This window comes from Rhagoletis zephyria, unplaced genomic scaffold (genome assembly GCF_001687245.7).
Source record: "Rhagoletis zephyria isolate East Lansing unplaced genomic scaffold, Rhagoletis_zephyria_1.1 Rzeph_scaffold_00136, whole genome shotgun sequence".
In the NCBI taxonomy this organism is placed as follows: Eukaryota; Metazoa; Arthropoda; class Insecta; order Diptera; family Tephritidae; genus Rhagoletis; species Rhagoletis zephyria.
The window spans coordinates 347,186-368,738 of NW_016157220.1; the positions used below are offsets into that span (position 1 = coordinate 347,186).

Here is a 21,553-nt window from a genome sequence, read left to right on the forward strand (position 1 = left end):
AAAAAAAAATCGTTAGAATCCTTGCTTTTTTGCGGCAGTTATAAACGATTTCATCAAAAGTTGCTATTAAGAGAGGAAAAAAGAAGCGTTCGTACTCAAAAAGAAAAAAATTCATTATTCGAAAAATTCGCATTTCTGAGCAAAAAGAAAAAATACGTGTCTCCTTAAATTGTTCAAGGAACAATCCCTGTGAGTTTTATCGCTATCTTAAATTCACTTTCCGCCGGCCTGGGTGATTTGAGATGGAATGAGCCCTATACATATATGTACGTGTGTATGTAAGTAAAACTAGTATAACTCAAATAACAAATTTCATTAAATATGTGCGTGTACATACATATATGCAAAGCGTTTTTCTTACAATTCCAAATATACAATTTAATACAAATTATATATGTATATAAAAGAATTATTGTGGGGCCCAGGGCCACAGGATCCGGGGTCCTCACATTGTGTTTAAAATTTATTATCGCGCGGTGTTATATGTATAATGAGCTAGACATTTATAAAAAAATATTAATTATTAAATAAAAATAGAAATATAGCTAAGAAAAGGAGTTTCTATTGTTGCCATTAGGGCAAATTACAAATCCCGAAAATCTAGGGATTACTCGCCAAGAATCCCGGGATTTTCGGGACCTTAAAAAGTCCGTGATCCCGGGATTAACATTCCTAGTATGTACGAATGTAACGTGAGCAAACAACATTTTGCTTGCATAGTCTCCTGTTCTCTTTCACTGCAAGTTGAACTATTTTAATATCTATTGCAAAATTTTGTACATATCCGATTAAAAAGTAGAAAATAATTAAAATAAAATAAAACTTTTTAATATACAACGCTTTTATAAATGGACTAAAAATTGGAAAATAATATTTCTTAGGGCCGGTTACTCAATGTCTGGTTAACACTAATTTGCGGTTAAACATCGTTATCGACGTCTTCGACTGCATGCATACAACAGAGAGTCGGTAACGTCGATAACGATGAAGTCTCTGCGATCAGTAGAACCCGAGATATAACGATTTGAAGAAGTACATGATTAGTCAGAATCACGAAAAAATACAAACTTTGACAGATCATATCTCCGAAGAAAAAAAATCCACGAATACGTGTTACCTTAAAAAAGAATGTCTCATGAGCGAAGAAATTTGTTTAATATTTTTTGAAAATTCAGTTTTCTTCACTACTAAATCTCATACAAAATCGCGATAACCGAAGAAATTGTGTGTGGAATCCAAGGAATGCAGACATTCTTCACTACTAAATGCTCATGCAAAATCGTTTGTATTTGACTTTTTGCAATGTGCGAGGATGTCTATCTTCCGGTATGTCACATGCCGATCCCTCATCACTGAGCCTAACGTTCTGCAAACCAATCATTTGTCATGGTTTTTTATGATGCTTCTTTATAAAAAAGCCGAAGAAAGACGTTTTCAGCTTTTTTTTATGTAAGCCGCACTTAAAGTCGTAACAAGTTATCACACAAAAATTTTCAGGAGAAATATTCTTTTTCTCACAAAACTGATTTATTTTAGATGCTGTGAAATCAAAACTCACGGTATTCATCACTGTGACTGATGCTCTGCAAACCAATTATTTGTCATGGTTTTTTATGGTGGTTCGTTATAAAAAGCCGAAGAAAGACGTTCCCAGCTTTATTTTTGAGTTAAGCCGCACTTAAAGTCGTAAAAAGTTATCACACAAACATTTTCACGAGAAATATTCTTTTTCTCACAAAACTGATTTATTTGAGGTGCTGCGAAATCGAAATTACTTGGCAGCGTTTTTATTTGTCCATAAAAAATCTTACGTTTTCGAAAATCATAGTGTGACATCCAAATAAACGCCGTATAGGCAGTCTGTACACGGGCCCTATTGGTTTAGACGCGTATTAAATTTTTTATGCAGCGACGACTCCTCTACGCCTGACCTGACCTGCACACGAAGCAACTTCAAAGCGTCAAAGTAACAGGCGCAAAAATGTCAATTGATGAAAAATTATTATTTTTTAATATTTTTATTGAGCTTTGTACCACGATTGTTTATTAGGAAAAATTGAAAAAGCAACAAAGTCTAAGCGGTAGAAGTTATAGCACTATTTCGGAGATCACCACATCTCCTCATCAGACTTCTTTTTTCTAGACTTCTAGATTATTTTTTAATTGTTTTTCAGTTGTTTTTAATTATTTGCACAAATTTTATAGTTTTATCTGTTTTTTTTTTTTTTAATGAAATTCATGCACGCACACGGAAAATTGTAAACAAACTTCTTCTTCTTCCCCTTTTCTAAGCGTCCCAGTAGAAATTTTATGCATACGACATCGCTGTTGGTGGCATGAGCTTGCTGCTGTGTATACATGCCAGTATAAATTAACCTTCATTTCCATTTAACACGCGTGGTTTCTCAGAGCGTATGCGTACTCTAACCATACACTTGCACTACTGCTGTATGCATATGACTGTATTAAGGTTTCAAACATACAAAAATCCATTAGTGGAACAGTATTAAAGCATTCTTACAAGATATGTATCCCCATATGTAAAAATAGTAATCACACAACACGTCCGTTCACTAAAATTTTTGTACAAGACTGAAAATATTACAAAAATTCCACATCAAGTTTATCAAGAAATGTACTTAAAACAACAACAACGTACGTTCACTTGCATCTCGCTAGAATTTGAATTCATTTGTGGAAATTCTTGACTACGCATGAATTGTTCACACTAATTCACTCATATAGCAAGCCTAGCTACCAACACTGCTGTTCACCAAGCGATTTACAGCTAGCTTACTTCGACGAATTCGTGAAGCTGACCAGTGATGCCAGACATTTTCTGTTAAAAATCCCACGAAAATGGGGAAAAAATCCCTCAATTACCCACATCTTGAAAATTTATCCCAAAAAATTCCCAACGAATTTAAACATATACATGTTTCAGTAAAACTCATATAAAATAATAATAATAGTTTGGCGCTTACACATATGTGCTTTTCCTCCAATTTGTGGCGGTCCCCTTGATGTTGTCACACAAAGGGGAGGGACCTACAGTTTTACGCCGACTCCGAATGGCGAGTGTATTTTTATGAGAAGCTGTTTTTCATGGCAGGAATACACTCGGAGGTTTGCCATTGCCTGCCGATGGCCGACCGCTGTTAAGAAAAAACCCCTTTTTCTGCATTTTTTCACTCATTCATTTTTTCACTTTCATTTTTTTGCTCACTCACTAAGGGCATAAAAGAATTTTTTGGTGACTTTAAAATTGAAGCACATTCATGTGCTATTTAACATTTCATCAGATAATTTGTTCCGCTTTTTACATGAAACACCAGTTACAACTGAAAAGATTCTTTCTTACTCAGCGCTTGAATTGGTTAACGTAAGAAAATTTTCGAAATTGTCCTTATACTTTTTAACAATTATATACCATTTCACTCCACATCACATCTTCAGAACGATTAATTACGTAAGAATGTCGAATATTCTTGAATTTTGATCAACAACAACAACTGCGTCAAAAGACATTCCCTTATTTATATGAAATGTCCCTTTTTTCCCTTTTAATAATTTTTGATGCAAAATATTCCTCAAATAGGGAAATTACCCACAATCTGGCATCACTGAAGCTGACGACTCGTCTGCAGCCCTCCATTTAAACCAGGCATGGGCAGCTTTGGACCACGTTAACCGATTTCTATAAAGGAAAGGTGTTAACTCACAGGTGGTCCCATACTAATTTAGTTTAAATCCGATCATTGGATCATGAGGAAATTAACGATAATCTTGAATTTTTATATGAGAATTGAAGTTGGTTTTGTTTTTGCTTCACAAAAAGGAGAAGCTTATCAATTCGTAATTTTTTTTAATGTATTTTACCGCATAACTTTGGACTACGTTAACCGATGTCCTAATTCTTTTTTTACAGGAATGGTGTTACCTCACAGGTGGTCCCATCTAGTTTGGTTTAAACGCGATCATTTGATCATGAAGAAATTAACGAAAATCTTAAATTTTTATATGAGAATTGAAGTCAGTTTTGTTTTTAACCAACCGACTACACAAAAAGAATAAGGTTATCAATTCCGGATAAGTTTGGACCACGTTAAGCGATTTCTATAATTCTTAGAGGAAAGGTGTTACCTCACAGGTAGTCCCATACTAATTTGGTTTAAATCCGATCATTGGATCATGAAGAAATTAACGATAATCATAAATTTTTATATGAGAATTGAAGTCGGTTTTGTTTTATGCTTAAAAATTACTTGTCCTGGTATTATAATATAATATAATAGATTGGCGCTTACTCATATGTTAGTGTTTGGCCGAGCTTCTCCTCCGATTTGTGGCGTGCGGCTTGATGTTGTCACACAAAGCGGAGGGACCTACAGTTTTACGCCGACTCCGAACGGCGATTGTATTTTTATGAGAAGCTGTTTTTCATGGCAGAAATACACTCGGAGGTTTGCCATTGCCTGCCGAGGGACGACCGCTGTTAAGAAAAAACCTTTTTTCTATATTTTTTGCGATGTTGCTTTGACCAGGGATTGAACCCAGGCGTTGCGGAGTGGAAGCGCGCACTGCTTGCCACTACACCACAGCGGCCGACGTCCTGGTATTACATCTTATTTAAAAATTAAACTTTTGGCTTTTGTGCTAATGTCATTGATATTAATTCCCTTACGAAAGTGGATTTATGTCAATAAGGCAAACGACAAATTTGTGTTAATTCCCAATTGAAAGTTAAATAACACAAATTTGCTTTATTTCATTTCTGGTTGAGCAATAAGATCAACTTTTAAGTTTTACAATTAAGTAATAAAGCAAAAAAGCGCACTTATATTTGAACAAATTTTTATCGGGTGACATAAGTTCATATGGGAAATTGACATTATGGCCACATCAAAGGCCTTTTGCCCTGTCGAAATGGTCACAATGTCAGATGATTTTTTACCGTTTTGAATTTGTCTTTATGGCTATCTACGGTACTTTGAATGGAAAAAATAATAATAAAATGCCACTCGTTCACTGTTCAAGAGTTAAAGTTACAAAATTTAAAGTTTCAACAAAAACAGTACATGAACAAGTTAAATGGACGGATATGTCTGAGAGGAAAAAGTATATATGTATGTGTATATGGGCAATTCTCCGGAACATTCAAAAATTAATATATTTTTTGCAAAAAATACCTGTTTTTGTATATTTATTGTGGATATTTGAATATATTTGACAAAAAATGAATATGGGGTTTGCATATTTTTGCTTTATTTGATATGCAACCATATAAATTTAGTGCGAAATCTTTTGACAAAAAAAAATACCTTTAATTTTTTCCCACATATTCATCTGAATCAGGGATGATAAATGAGTTTTTTAATTTTATACCCAATGGCAAAAAAAAGTGTACTAAATAAGCCGAGAAAATACTAACATTTAAAAGACCATACGTACATAGTTACAGTGAAACCCGCTTAAGTACCCCCCTCTTAAGTACCTAACCCGCTTAAGTAACCAACATTTTTAGGCAATGTGAATTTTTGAATGTAATCTGAAGAAAATCTCTCTCTTAAGTACCTCCCCACTTATTTACCCAACCCGCTTAAGTACCTCATTTTTTTGTACCCCATTTACCATTTTACCTATAATTTTCCCCTTTTAAGTGCTCTTTTAAAATTCCTTAAAGTATTTACGTATTTTCAAATTCAGTAGCAGCGTTACACACCTTCGGCAAAAAAATTATAAAAAATCCACGGTAATTTTTAGCCACTTGAAACTTGCACATTATTACACTAAAATTGAATGGGCTATAAACTGTATACTTAAAAAACACATCTTTAAAAAAATTTTAATTTTCATGAATTTTTTTCTTTAAGTGTTCTATAAAATCTTAAGCTTAAGTTTACATGGTATTTGTTAGGGAATGAACTGTATTTTAATCGAAAAATCTTAAATAAATACGTATACTTTATTAAATGTCTATGTTTTATTCAAGGATTTACATATTTATGTATGTTAACAAAAAGATGTAACTACATCAATAATTATGTTCGCTTAAGTACCCAACCCGCCTAAGTACCTCAAAAAGCTGACATTTTTCGTGAGGTACTTAAGCGGGTATTACTGTACATATATGTATGTTTTTAGATTTTCTGTATAAAAATCATGATATAAAACATGGAGTGTCGAAGGTGGAAAACATAAGTGCAAAAAAATTGTTTGAAAAGGCCACAAAAACACCAAGGTAATCAACAAAAGCATACAAGTTATACTTATTATCTAAGTGCTATTAGTATCAAAAATTTTCAAAAAGACCCGTTCCATTTAACGAAATGGAAGTTTCTCAAAAATATTTCCTTTTATAGAAATAAACAAGTTAATAGCAGTGCTCTCGTACCTAAAATCTTGCAGAGTGGGGGAAATCGAGAGCGCAAAATGACACTGGAATCTGCCACTTTCTGCTGGAAAAAATTTTACCTGCGAAAACTTACAAGTAAAAAAGTCTGCTGACCACACACTTGTGTTCGTGAATAAACAAAAGAAAGGAAGAAAAGTTTAGTTTAGTTAATTTACTATTAATCTCTAATTTTCTAATTTCCGAGCGTTAACTATGGGTGCCGTATACAATTTTTAAATCATATTTTCCCCAGAAATATACCAAAATAGATAATAATGCTCAAAGGTTCTGACCGAATTTGTCAGTATATCGTTAAAATAAAAATGGGATAATTTTAAAGGCACATTAGTAGCTATCAGGGACATAACAGTTATAAGTCTTATAGCAAAAACGTTGCTCCATAACAGTTATTAGATGAGAAATATTTTTTATTTCGTCGATAAGAGTTATACCCAACGTTAACATTTTACGTTGCCTGATAGCTGTTATGCAGGAGAAATATTTTTTCCGTTGCCGATAAGAGTTATTTCCCAACGTTTATTTTTTTACGTTGCTGGATAAGAGTTATTTTACAACGTTAATTTTTTACGTTGTAAGATTAGAATATTGATGAAGATGGAGATGGAGAATAAGATAAAGATGATTAAGTAAAAGTGAGAGAGTGAAATAANTTAAGTGCTCTTTTAAAATTCCTTAAAGTATTTACGTATTTTCAAATTCAGTAGCAGCGTTACACACCTTCGGCAAAAAAATTATAAAAAATCCACGGTAATTTTTAGCCACTTGAAACTTGCACATTATTACACTAAAATTGAATGGGCTATAAACTGTATACTTAAAAAACACATCTTTAAAAAAATTTTAATTTTCATGAATTTTTTTCTTTAAGTGTTCTATAAAATCTTAAGCTTAAGTTTACATGGTATTTGTTAGGGAATGAACTGTATTTTAATCGAAAAATCTTAAATAAATACGTATACTTTATTAAATGTCTATGTTTTATTCAAGGATTTACATATTTATGTATGTTAACAAAAAGATGTAACTACATCAATAATTATGTTCGCTTAAGTACCCAACCCGCCTAAGTACCTCAAAAAGCTGACATTTTTCGTGAGGTACTTAAGCGGGTATTACTGTACATATATGTATGTTTTTAGATTTTCTGTATAAAAATCATGATATAAAACATGGAGTGTCGAAGGTGGAAAACATAAGTGCAAAAAAATTGTTTGAAAAGGCCACAAAAACACCAAGGTAATCAACAAAAGCATACAAGTTATACTTATTATCTAAGTGCTATTAGTATCAAAAATTTTCAAAAAGACCCGTTCCATTTAACGAAATGGAAGTTTCTCAAAAATATTTCCTTTTATAGAAATAAACAAGTTAATAGCAGTGCTCTCGTACCTAAAATCTTGCAGAGTGGGGGAAATCGAGAGCGCAAAATGACACTGGAATCTGCCACTTTCTGCTGGAAAAAATTTTACCTGCGAAAACTTACAAGTAAAAAAGTCTGCTGACCACACACTTGTGTTCGTGAATAAACAAAAGAAAGGAAGAAAAGTTTAGTTTAGTTAATTTACTATTAATCTCTAATTTTCTAATTTCCGAGCGTTAACTATGGGTGCCGTATACAATTTTTAAATCATATTTTCCCCAGAAATATACCAAAATAGATAATAATGCTCAAAGGTTCTGACCGAATTTGTCAGTATATCGTTAAAATAAAAATGGGATAATTTTAAAGGCACATTAGTAGCTATCAGGGACATAACAGTTATAAGTCTTATAGCAAAAACGTTGCTCCATAACAGTTATTAGATGAGAAATATTTTTTATTTCGTCGATAAGAGTTATACCCAACGTTAACATTTTACGTTGCCTGATAGCTGTTATGCAGGAGAAATATTTTTTCCGTTGCCGATAAGAGTTATTTCCCAACGTTTATTTTTTTACGTTGCTGGATAAGAGTTATTTTACAACGTTAATTTTTTACGTTGTAAGATTAGAATATTGATGAAGATGGAGATGGAGAATAAGATAAAGATGATTAAGTAAAAGTGAGAGAGTGAAATAACTATTATCAGATAACGTAAAAATAAACATCGGGCAATAACTGTTATCAACCAACATAAAAAATAAACGTTGGGCAATAACCGTTATCGAGCAACGTAAAAAATAAACGTTGGGAAATAACTACTTCTCATCTATTAACTGTTATGAAACAACGTTTTCGTTAAATTTCAGAATTTAGGCAACGTTTTCAATTTGTAAATTTGAGATAACAGTTATTTTTGGTCCCTGGTAGCTATATCTACTTAATTTTTGTGAAACAAGGAAGGGTGCTTGGAGGAGATTCTTTTATTATTGAACGCGTCATAATATGGTATCAAAAATTTTTGTTGGAAAAAAACTTATTCATTCCGAGATAATTAGTTTATATGTGAGAAACATTTTTCTTATACAAAAGTATTCAATATTAAAAAAATTAGAAATTAGGGGCAATGCACCAAGCGGATAATAAATTACCAAATAAACCACCTATTGCAACTGTGAAAGTTATCAGCTGTTTCGAAGACTACAAGCTTTTGCAAATTTTGCAAACTGCTCAGAATTTTCGCTGTTGAATGATTTTGTGTGGATAATACAAAAACGCTCCTACCAAATTTATCTATCAGAAAGTCAGAATGGCGTAATATTACATTTACATTGGACCAAAATGCGTGATTTGAAATCAGTCATTTGAAGGTGTTTACACTGCTTGATCCGCATTTGCTTTGACTTCTCATCAAATGAAAAGGGAAGACAAAAACAAAATGTATGTAAACAAACACTACATTTATTATATTGTTAACGCTTTTTGGACACAAAAAGGCAATTATTCTTTGATTAAACTAAAAATGTGTAAAGCTCTTGTATAAATTAACAATTTTTACACACAAATTTCAAAGATTTATTTATTTCGTTGTGTTTGTTTTGTGTTTGAAAAATTCCAAATGTCAAAGACAAACCAAAGCTTTTGTGGAACTTTTGTTTCTGAGTGCGTTCAATAAAATAGTACGGCAATTGGAACGCATTTGTTTCGTGATTTTGTGTAAATGCGTCGAAATGCGTCATTCTGGAAATGTGAATTTGTATGGAGAAATGCGTGATTTGGCCTCGCATTTGAGGTTTCTCGCCCAAATGACGCATTTGGGCTCAATGTAAATGTAATATAAGTTGCACTTTTTTACTGGTGTTGCGTTCAATAACTTTTTCTGATATTTTAGTCTTCCCTCAATTTTACTCGCTACGATTATTTTATTCTCTGGCTGCTAGTACTTACTGGAAAATTTTATGAATAGACCTATTATGACAGCAATTATTATTTTTTGATTTAAGTAGAGTTTCGTTTTTTAATAAACACCACAAAAATTCAAAACTCCAAATAAATAGAGTGTGGTATTTCGACATAATTGTGCTGCAGTACCGTATCTTGACAAAAATGTATCAAAAATGTCAATGTAGTACCAATGTACTTTTGGCTTCCAAAATGTACCAAAAAAGTACAATTTTACCATCAATTTCATCATAGATAAGGCACTTTCTTCTACCTCTGTTAGATTTCAATTAGTGGAGTACTGAAGGAGAGAGCTGGCATATATATTTATCTAATACAAAATTACCCTAATATGGGTCCCGGCACATAGGAACGAACTAGCAAGGTGCGGCACCGCACTGAATGTGTTCCACGCAAAAATTACCGAAATTTATCATTTGAAGACCAAGCAGAGGTGGAACCGTACAGGATCGTACAGGATTACCCGGCAGTTCTGGTTGTCCTACGACCCACGTAAAACCAAAGCTCTCTTAGGAATTAGCAAAGAAGATACCTACAAACTTCCCTGCAAAAATCGTTGGATCATGTAGCCTATTTGTGGTAAATTGGAGTACTTACAAAAGTGTTCCTCTGTCATGCTGTAGCGGACCAACTGGTGTCTCTGCGCTAGCTTATTGTTTGTTATCCGATCACTGCTCGTGTTTTAACGAAACGTGATTGAAGTTGAGCATTTGAAAGCACATTTGCATGTCTGGCTGTAGCTGAACGTATAGAGATGCTCGCTGTTAGTTCTTAGCCCCCAGCATGTTCGGGTTCGAATACCGTCAGAGGCAACATATAATTTTTAATTTTTGTCTTGGTTTATATTAATTTCGAAAAAGTATTTGAGAAGTGAAGAACAAAAGCGTGTACAAATGAAAAAATATAGCAACAATGCCATTGTTATTATGTTGGAGTAGTTTTGTGCTACTCTGATGTAATGCGGGGATGGAGTATATGGTCCTGCCCTAGGACATCGCAATGTTAATTGGACCATATTTTTTATATGAATTGTGGTTTATTTTGGAGTACTCCTTGGTCCTTAGGGAGTACTCTTTACACGTATGCATGGAGTAGTCGCGATTTTTGCAGGGTTACTGCAGCGTGCACAGGGTACTGGCCTGTTGGGGTACATGTCGAAAGGATGGGATTGCCCTTCAACAGGTTCTGCCGCAGTTGCGATGGCCTTGGCTCAAAAGAGACAGTCGAACACTTCTCTGCGAGTGTCTGCCATTCCTGCAGAATGTTTTAGAGTGCACGACGTACTCTCTCTGTACGACGTACTGAAATTCCTTAAAGCCGCCAAATTACTGTAGGTTGGTCGAGTTGTGGTATCAAAATGGCAAACTTGCTAATTACTTGTCACCAAGTCACCAGTGACAATCCACTTAAATCAACCAACCATTAAACTGAACCACTATTAAACTATCAATGTTTCTATTTACACAAGATTGTAACTGTCTGCTTGATTATAAACTAATTTTATACATAATATGCTTTGTATTTTGAAGTAAATTGTTTTCGTTATTTTATTGTTAAAATATATGTGTTATTTATTTTAGTACCGGCAATAAAATAGTAGGAAAATATTTTTAATTGCATATTTCACTTGTAGCACATATTTTTGAATTTTGGGTGCATATTATATACGCATATTTTCGATTTATTAGTGCATGGTATTCCGAGCCCTACTTATAACACTTAAAGCATTTGACAAAAATGAATCACACAAGAAGTTAATATTTCTTCAATGGATTTCAGGCCATTTAATGTATAATTTATTTTTGTGCGTTCAATTTAAAAATAAACGTTTTTTTTAGCGTTGAATCCCACGGTTCCGGAGATTTGTCCATATGTATGTATGTAAGTATAAAAATGACATTAGGTCACTGCTAAACCTGCTTTTTAATGTCTAAGAAGTCGGATATTTTTGATATATAAACATAAGGAGGAGGAATTATCTTAGGAAACAATAAAGTCAGTCCTTTGTTATAAATATTTTTTTCTTATAAATTTGTTTCTATATTACGTACCTTTATTAGTTTTAATACAGTCATTTTACTTTTTAATAAAATCTGGTAGAGGTGTCAAACTATCGATGGTACTATCGATAGTATCGATAGTTTTATTTTTTTGCCCCTATCGATGAGTAGTGATAGTTTTTCTCGAAAAAGGTTAAACTATTGATAGTACTAGTTGACTATCGATAGTATAAAACCTCTAGCACAGCTGATTTTATTATAATGTCTCCATTTAGCTGCGCGTCAGTTTTTTAAGTTTGTCAATTTTTTATTATCAGTGATACTTTCATTGTAATTCCTCCTTTAATGCCCATTTTCTCAAGCAACCTTTAATTGAAAAGCTCCCTTTATATTTAAACGTTGCTTCAAACCATAAGGCTACGTCTGAAGTAAAGCATTTCTGATTAGTTTTTTTTTATTTTGGGCGTTATATTATAATTTATTCGTTAATTTTGAGCTCCAGGACGGTTATTAAATAAAACATAGATTTTGGTAGTTTTACTTAATACATTTATTGATGTCGATATTTCGCCTTCAATCTGAAGGCATCTGCAGGACTGAAAAACACCAAATGCATACAAATTTACGTCAAATTACAAAAAACTTACATCAAAAACGCAACTTACATTATTGAGTTTTTCCAATCGACTAATTCTATGTGCAGAAAAATATTAACAAACAAGCTCAAAGAACACTTAAACATAAACAAGAGAATTTAAGCAAGTCGAAATACCGTAAATGTAAACAAAAAATTTACAAACAACAATACATGAAGTGGTGGACAGTAGGACGAAGAAAATTTGTATGTAGATCAACACGGCATAACATCGTTATTGTCGCACGGAGTACTGGTGGCGGACCGACGAACAATAACATGAACACATAAACACATGACACCTACGTTATTGGTTTTTGTGCGGGAGAATTAAATTGCGATAGACATGAGCGCAATTGTCTGTGTCAGTTTTAAAATTCATCCTTCTATTATTAGGGGTGTTCATGATATGTAGCATCTCTAGAGTATAACGTTTATTGTAATTTCTCTCTTCCTGCAAGATTGCTACATTGTCAAAATCGGGATAATGTCCCATATTTTGGCAGTGAGATGTTAAGGCTGTCTTATTGTCCATAGAGTTATTCCTTAATTTTATGTNGTATAACGTTTATTGTAATTTTTCTCTTCCTGTAAGATTGCTACATTGTCAAAATCGGGATAATGTCCCATATTTTGGCAGTGAGATGTTAAGGCTGTCTTATTGTCCATAGGGTTATTCCTTAATTTTATGTTAGATTTATGAGCGGAAATCCTTGTCTTCAATTTAGATTTGGTTGTCCCCACATATACCATATCACATACGTGGGACCCGTCACCATTGCTATATTTGTTTTAAAGTATTATCATACGTGAACGCTATGTGAAATTTCTCTCTGTCAAACATTTTAGATTGCTTAATCCTCTCTGATAATCCTGGAACATATGTTGCCGATGTATAAATTTTCTTCTCATTTGATTTATCTTTATTGGACTTGATATAGTAATCGCGGATGTTTTTGTTGATTAAGGCATGAGGAGCTACTTCGACAAAAAGGAAAAGAGGTGAAATCAATAAAAGTACATATTAAACAACAATTAAGGATGCGGGATTATAATGCATTTTTTGAAAGTGAGGAAAGAATAATTAATACCCTCACTACAACTACTAAGAAAACACAAGCTAGCAAGTATGAAAAATTAAGAGAGAAACAAAAACAATTACTTAACATTAGGGCTGTCCCAGAATGGTTTTGCAATATAACAAGTACAGAAATTCCAGATTACATTCAGTGGATCCTATCTTTAGGACCGAAATTCGCCTTACCTATATCCAATAAAGAGCTTCCGCTATTTAAGATTATAGCAGATGGGGAGAACTGCATACAGACGATTAAAGATAAAGAAAAACAGGAAATTAAAGGAAACAACTTGACGACTTTAATACGAGATTACATAAATAAGATGACATATACAATTAGAGATAAGTTTATTCATAATACCCTTCACTCTACTAAGACGTTTCTGAAAAACCATGACCAAATTTTGATCCTCAATGCTGACGAAGGGAACGTAACTGTAGCGATGAACAAATCAGAATATGACATGAAGATGCAGAAAAGTGTAAATGACATCTCAACATATAGGGTTTTAAAACGTGACCCTACAAATAAGCTGCAAGGGAAAAATAATGAAATAGTGGAGAAGATGTATGCTAACAAAATAATTGATTTAAAGGAAAAGAACCAGCAGCAAAACGGCAACCCCCCCTTGAATTTACGGATTGCCGAAAATCCATAAAGAAGGAGTTCCCCTGAGACCTATTTGTTCGTCCGCCAATTCACCGTCTTACAACTTATGCAAATATATTGTCCGCATACTCAAAAATATAACAATGTCCTCAAAGTATAACGTTAAAGATGCGATCGAGTTCAAAAACAAGATTGGAAATACCCATATTTATGACGATGAAAGTTTGGTGTCTTTTGATGTCGTATCGTTATTCCCGAGCATCCCCGTAGACTTAGCAATAGAGATCATAGATTCGAAATGGAGAGCTAGAGAGCTTTTCTTAACCATACTAAAATACTACATTAAACCGCTACTAGAACTGCTACTTCAAATACAATGATAAGATTTATGAGCAGAAGTCAGGAATGCCTATGGGTTCACCTGATTCACCGGTCATAGCGGATATAGTTATGGAAGAACTTTTAAATAAATTCGAAAAAGACTCTAACAGCAAACCACGGCTACTTACCAAATATTTTGATGATTTATTTGCGATTGTAAAAACGGAAAACATAGACAAGATACTCAACACTTTAAACAATTTTAACAAAACTATAAAATTCACAACAGAAATAGAAAATGAAGGACAACTACTATACTTGGACACCCTAATAATCAGAAAAGGAAGTGCATTAACAGTTGACTGGTATAAGAAACCTACAGCACCAGGGAAATTATAAATTTCAATTCTAACCACGAAAGGAGGACAATTATAAATACGGCTACCAACTTCATCCGAAGAGTACTCACCATAAGTGATAAGATATACCACAGGAAAAATATTGGCATTATCAAAGAAATCCTGGAGAAAAACGAATTTCCTCATGGCTTAATCAACAAACTCATCCGCGATTACTATATCAAGTCCAATAAAGATAAATCAAATGAGAAGAAAATTTATACATCGGCAACGTATGTTCCAGGATTATCAGAGAGGATTAAGCATTCTAAAATGTTTGACAGAGAAAAATTTCACATAGCGTTTACGTATGATAATACTTTAAAACAAATATACACCAACACCAAAGACAAAATTCCTAAAAATGAGAAATCTCACGTAATTTACAGAATACCATGCGATTGTGACGGGTCCCACGTATGCGATATGGTATATGTGGGGACAACCAAATCTAAATTGAAGACATAAANAGAGCTAGAGAGCTTTTCTTAACCATACTAAAATACTACATTAAACCGCTACTAGAACTGCTACTTCAAATACAATGATAAGATTTATGAGCAGAAGTCAGGAATGCCTATGGGTTCACCTGATTCACCGGTCATAGCGGATATAGTTATGGAAGAACTTTTAAATAAATTCGAAAAAGACTCTAACAGCAAACCACGGCTACTTACCAAATATTTTGATGATTTATTTGCGATTGTAAAAACGGAAAACATAGACAAGATACTCAACACTTTAAACAATTTTAACAAAACTATAAAATTCACAACAGAAATAGAAAATGAAGGACAACTACTATACTTGGACACCCTAATAATCAGAAAAGGAAGTGCATTAACAGTTGACTGGTATAAGAAACCTACAGCACCAGGGAAATTATAAATTTCAATTCTAACCACGAAAGGAGGACAATTATAAATACGGCTACCAACTTCATCCGAAGAGTACTCACCATAAGTGATAAGATATACCACAGGAAAAATATTGGCATTATCAAAGAAATCCTGGAGAAAAACGAATTTCCTCATGGCTTAATCAACAAACTCATCCGCGATTACTATATCAAGTCCAATAAAGATAAATCAAATGAGAAGAAAATTTATACATCGGCAACGTATGTTCCAGGATTATCAGAGAGGATTAAGCATTCTAAAATGTTTGACAGAGAAAAATTTCACATAGCGTTTACGTATGATAATACTTTAAAACAAATATACACCAACACCAAAGACAAAATTCCTAAAAATGAGAAATCTCACGTAATTTACAGAATACCATGCGATTGTGACGGGTCCCACGTATGCGATATGGTATATGTGGGGACAACCAAATCTAAATTGAAGACATAAATAACATAAAATTAAGGAATAACTCTATGGACAATAAGACAGCCTTAACATCTCACTGCCAAAATATGGGACATTATCCCGATTTTGACAATGTAGCAATCTTGAAGGAAGAGAGAAATTACAATAAACGTTATACTCTAGAGATGCTACACATCATGAACACCCCTAATAATAGAAGGATGAATTTTAAAACTGATACAGACAATTGCGCTCATTTCTATCGCAATTTAATTCTCACGCACAAAAACCAATAACGTAGTGGTCATGTGTTTATGTGTTCATGTTATTGTTCGTCGGTCCGCCACCAGTACTTCGTCCGACAATAACAATGCTATGCCGTGTTGATCTACATACAGATTTTCTCCGTCCTACTGTCCACCACTTCATGTATTGTTGTTTGTATATTTTTTGTTTACATTTACGTTATATTTCGACTTTCTTAAATTCACTTGTTTATGTTTAAGTGTTCTTTGAGCTTGTTTGTTAATATTTTTCTGCACATAGAATTAGTCGAGTAGAAAAACTCAATAATGAAATAATGTAATGTTGCGATCTTGATGTAAGTTTTTTGTAATTTGACGTAAATATGTATGCACTTGGTATTTTTCAGTCCAGAAGATGCCTTCAGATTGAAGGCGAAATATCGACATCAATAAATGTAATAAGTAAAACTACCAAAATCTATGTTTTATTTAATAACTGGCCTGGAGCTCAAAATTAACGAATAAAATAAAGCATTTCTATTATCGGTGTTTGACGTTTGTATGTTTCTTGGCTGTAAACAAATCAAAAATTTATATTACGAAATTTAAACAAAATATATCATATTTAAAAATTTATAATACGCAACAATTAAACAAGGCAACAGTGATTTTGTTGCGGCAAATGATAAAGCTGTTTTTGATAGACTTTTTTATGCTGATTACGAGTCCGTAAGCATAAGGTTTCCATCTGCTCCAGATTTTGAGAAAACCGAGGTCAAAGTGTCAAAAAATCGCGGTTTTTGCAATATTTTAGAAAGTCTAGCACACAAACAAAAGGTGATAGAACCTTTAACTGGGGCTTAAATTAAAGCTATAACTCTCGGCTAATATCTNGATAGACTTTTTTATGCTGATTACGAGTCCGTAAGCATAAGGTTTCCATCTGCTCCAGATTTTGAGAAAACCGAGGTCAAAGTGTCAAAAAATCGCGGTTTTTGCAATATTTTAGAAAGTCTAGCACACAAACAAAAGGTGATAGAACCTTTAACTGGGGCTTAAATTAAAGCTATAACTCTCGGCTAATATCTCTGCACCTTGACCTGATGGTCACTAAAAGTCATTTATTGAACAATATAAAAATACTGAAATAAATACTGTGGTATTGAAAAGAATAAATAAGTTTTGCCAAAATCATTTTTGCTGTCAAATAAATAACTATAAGTGACCTTAGGGTTAAAATTAAGGGATGGTATTTTAAGCGATTATAGTCGAAAGTTCAAGCCCTGATTTCCGCCCAAGTGGAAGGCTCTATCCCCTTTTGTTTAATTGCGGTGGGTACTCAAACTTCGCACAAAACCAGGTTTTGCTGTTCAATAAATGACTATAAGTGACCATCAGGTCAAGGTGTAGGGATGGTATTTTCAGGGATAGTAGTCGAGACTTCTAGCTTTAATTTAAGCCTAATACCGCCTCTTGTTTCTTTGCAAAAGCTTCTAAAATATTGCCAAAAACCCCGATTTTTTGACAATTTGACCTCGTTTTTCACAAAATCTGGAGCTGATGGAAACCTTATGCTCATGGATTCGTAATCAGCACTGACAAGTCAATCAAAAACAGCTGTAACATTTGCCGCAACAAATTTTTTTCCCATTTTTGTTGCCAAGTGTTATAGATCATAAGAAGAAGCTTTCTTCACTAGGCTCATAATTTTATTTGTAATTCTAAGCTTCAGTAATATATATGTAAATAAATAGAATTCGATAACAAAATGCTTTACTTAGACAGAACTATACATGTTAAAGCAATATTTAAATATAAGTTGTATTTTAAAGTTAAAAGTTACTTAAGAAAACGGCCGTACCTGTGTTTATATTTTCAATATTTTTTTGTTTTTTGTTTTTCGATGCCGTCCCTGTTAATTTGGAACAGTTTTTAACATTACATTGACTATCGATAGTACTATCGATGGTAGTGTTTGACACTATCGATAGTATTGCTGGAAACTATCAACGAGTAATGTTAGTTTTTTTCTGAAACATGGGAACTATCGATGGTGGCACTATCGATAGTTTTACAACTCTAAAATCTGGTATATTTTGACAAAAAATTTTACGTGTGCACCATGTAATATCTTTTTTAACCGACTTCACAAAAAGGAGAAGGTTATCAGTTCGTCGAAATATATACATATATATATTTTTTTGAGGGAATTTTACCGCATAACTTTGGACCACGTTAACCGATTTCGATAATTCTTTTTTCATCGGAAACCTCAAGGGTGGTCCTATACTAAGTTTGCTTATATCCGGTAATTGGATCGTGAAGAAATTAACGGTAATCTTAAATTTGTATATGAGAGATGAAGTCGGTTTTCTTTTTTGCTTAAAAATACTTGTTTATTTTAATAGTGTAATTTTAATTGGTTTCTTTGTTGTAAATATTGTTTTATTGTTTCTAAACCGAGATTTTCAAAAGGCCAATAAAACCATAATGGCTTTATTTCCATTTCCAGTAGGATTTAAGGCCATATCGAAATTATGGTGTTATTTCCAATCGCAAAGCGAAATATAACCGTTATGCTTTTATTGAGGATCGTGCTATTGTAACCCATCTGCTTGTATCGAATGCGTGTTCAAATTTAGAAGTCTGCAGAGTAGGTACAATTCTACATACTCTAACATATATACATATGTATTTGCTTTCGTCGGTAAAGTAGTATAAATAAGCATTGGGAATTAAGACAAAAACTCAGACTTTGGTATTATTACCCCTTTAAAAATGATGTAAAGCAAATTTTGCTTTACTGGCGTTTGCCTTATAGCACCCACGTTTCTTAAGCATGGATGAGAGCTTAATATTTTTATTCATCATACATTATTTTGAGATAACTCACTTTTTTTATATGTAACCGTTTCCTTTAGGCAACATCTACTCGAATTGTTGGTGGCATTTGGTGGTTTTTTACGCTGATAATCATCTCGTCATATACGGCTAATTTGGCTGCATTCCTGACAGTGGAACGAATGATAACGCCAATTGAAAGTGCTTCTGATTTAGCAGATCAAACGGACATATCGTATGGAACCTTGGAAGGAGGATCAACCATGACATTTTTTAGGGTAATAGTACATACATACATAGACATAAGTATACTTACTTCCAGTGTTGCCAGTTTAGCCGTTTTCCTCCTAGATTTAGCCGATTTTGCTGTAGGCCTTATTTTCTTAAAATTCAAATACATAAGTTTCCATTTTTTTAAATTAAGCGACCCAAAATCTATTAAAGATTGCTAGGCTTATCTCGGAGAAAATTTTCATATCGGATGTGTTATATAAAATTGAAAGACATTTTTTTTCTAATCCGAAAAGTCTCAAAAAATACTGGGCCAATTTCAATCATTTTTATTTAAGCCAATGTCTGCGAACCCAAATAAATATAAGCTGGATCGCGACATTTTAGCCAGTTTAGGCTAATTTTCTTTTGTTTATTTAATGCTTCCTTTTTTAAGGGTGTAGCTGATTACTTAAAAAACACCATTTAAATTCAAGTTTCATACTTCGTGCAAAAATTATGAAAATTCAGCAAACTTTCAACAAAATTTCTAACTTTTTAATTAGCTCTTTAAAATATAAAAATTTAATATATTTAAATAGCACTATCGATAGTATCGATGTTTTTTTATTTTTCGCTACTATCGATGGGTTTTGGTCCTATCGATAGTCCGACAGATATGTGATTCAGTATTTATTCTAGTTTTAGTTCTTCGTTTCCTTTCATTTTTCTTAAACATCCAAGTTGAACTAAAAATTTGGTTGCTACTCTTTTAAAAGAGTAGTGAAAAATTTCGGAAAGGACGGAAAACCTCGCATCCTTTGAAATACCGCTTACTAAAGTAAAAAACTGATAAGCCCAATATACAATAACGCAGTGACAGAGGCAGTTTTTCGAAATCAGCTGTTTTTTAGAAAGTGTGGTGTCCAATGAAGCGACTCACAATACAGCAGTGGCAGCTAGCAGTACTGCTCAGTTTAGCCCAAACTCTAAATTCACTGCCACTGCCTTCATCGCAGCAAATATCGCATGTTGAATTTGACATAAATGAAACGCAGCCAACTTCTATTTATGTCACTGAAGTCTAAAAGGCAACAACAAAAATATAAGCAAAGAAAAGGGAATGTCAAAAAAAGCAGTCACTGACAACGCCGTATTGTGATTGCTGCGACTGTCACTGCCACTGCGCTATTGTATTTTGGGCTATACAAATTAACTTATACCCAAACTTTCAATATTATCTATTCACAACTATTTACAATTTAATAAAAAGTAAATAAAAATCATTATGTATATGGAGGATATCTAAAACCACAAATATAAATTGTTTTCAATTTAAACTCATTTCAGATATTCAATAACTTAACGGTTAAACAATTAAAAAAAATTGACCAGTAGTGTACAAGGGCATCCAAACGTCATTTCGGAATATGTTTTTAAGGAAATCTTCATACCAAAATTGAGCGAAAATTATAAACGATACTATCGACGATATATCGATAGTTTTTAAAATAAAATCGAATACTATAGATGGTCTGATTATCGATAGTTTTGCACCTCTAATGCACACTGAAATTTAATAGACTATTAAACGGCATACCATGATTTTTGTAAAGATGCTGATTAAAAAGGTAAACATTTTGGTGAAGTTTTGCAAAATTTTCATAAGTTTTGCACAAAGTCTGAAGTTTGGATTTATATGGTTGTTAAACTCTATGGGCAGGCAATACCTGTGAATAATTGTATCAGGCATATACAGGGAGTGCCCAGGTCATTAAAAATGGGAACGTTTAGACCAAGGTGTATTAAACAAGGTGGTGTTGGGGCGCCAGCTGATTTTGCTGATTTTTCGCCGTGGAGAGCATTACGTCAAAATGAAGGCGAATTTAATGTGTTTTGTTTACTTTCTAATTGACACTGTGAATTTCTGGCTCGTGAGTCGTTTATGTGTGAAAATTTGTGCTTAAAACTAATAAAATAAAAATAACTTGCAATTAAAAAGGTAAAAAGCAGCAATGGGAAAGTGTGCGTTGTGCTTTAAAAGAATTGAACGGGGTAAGGGCCCTTTTTTTCGCGTTCCGCATGAGGAACCAAAGCGGCAGATATGGAGCACAGCATGCGGGATGCAGCTTGGAGCTAAAGACTCCATTTGTGTGGACCATTTTT

At 33.3% G+C, this 21,553-nt stretch overlaps 1 protein-coding gene across 3 annotated transcripts in view; it reads left to right on the forward strand.

The window, feature by feature from the left end:
- Window positions 1–21,553, forward strand: part of LOC108381406 (glutamate receptor ionotropic, kainate 2) — a 446,498-nt gene that overhangs the window by 337,366 nt on the left and 87,579 nt on the right. For all 3 annotated transcript variants that reach the window (XM_017637827.1, XM_017637841.1, XM_017637850.1), the window contains one exon: window positions 19,258–19,455. In XM_017637827.1, the coding sequence (XP_017493316.1) occupies window positions 19,258–19,455 (198 nt within the window). The remainder of the gene's footprint in view (window positions 1–19,257; window positions 19,456–21,553) is intronic.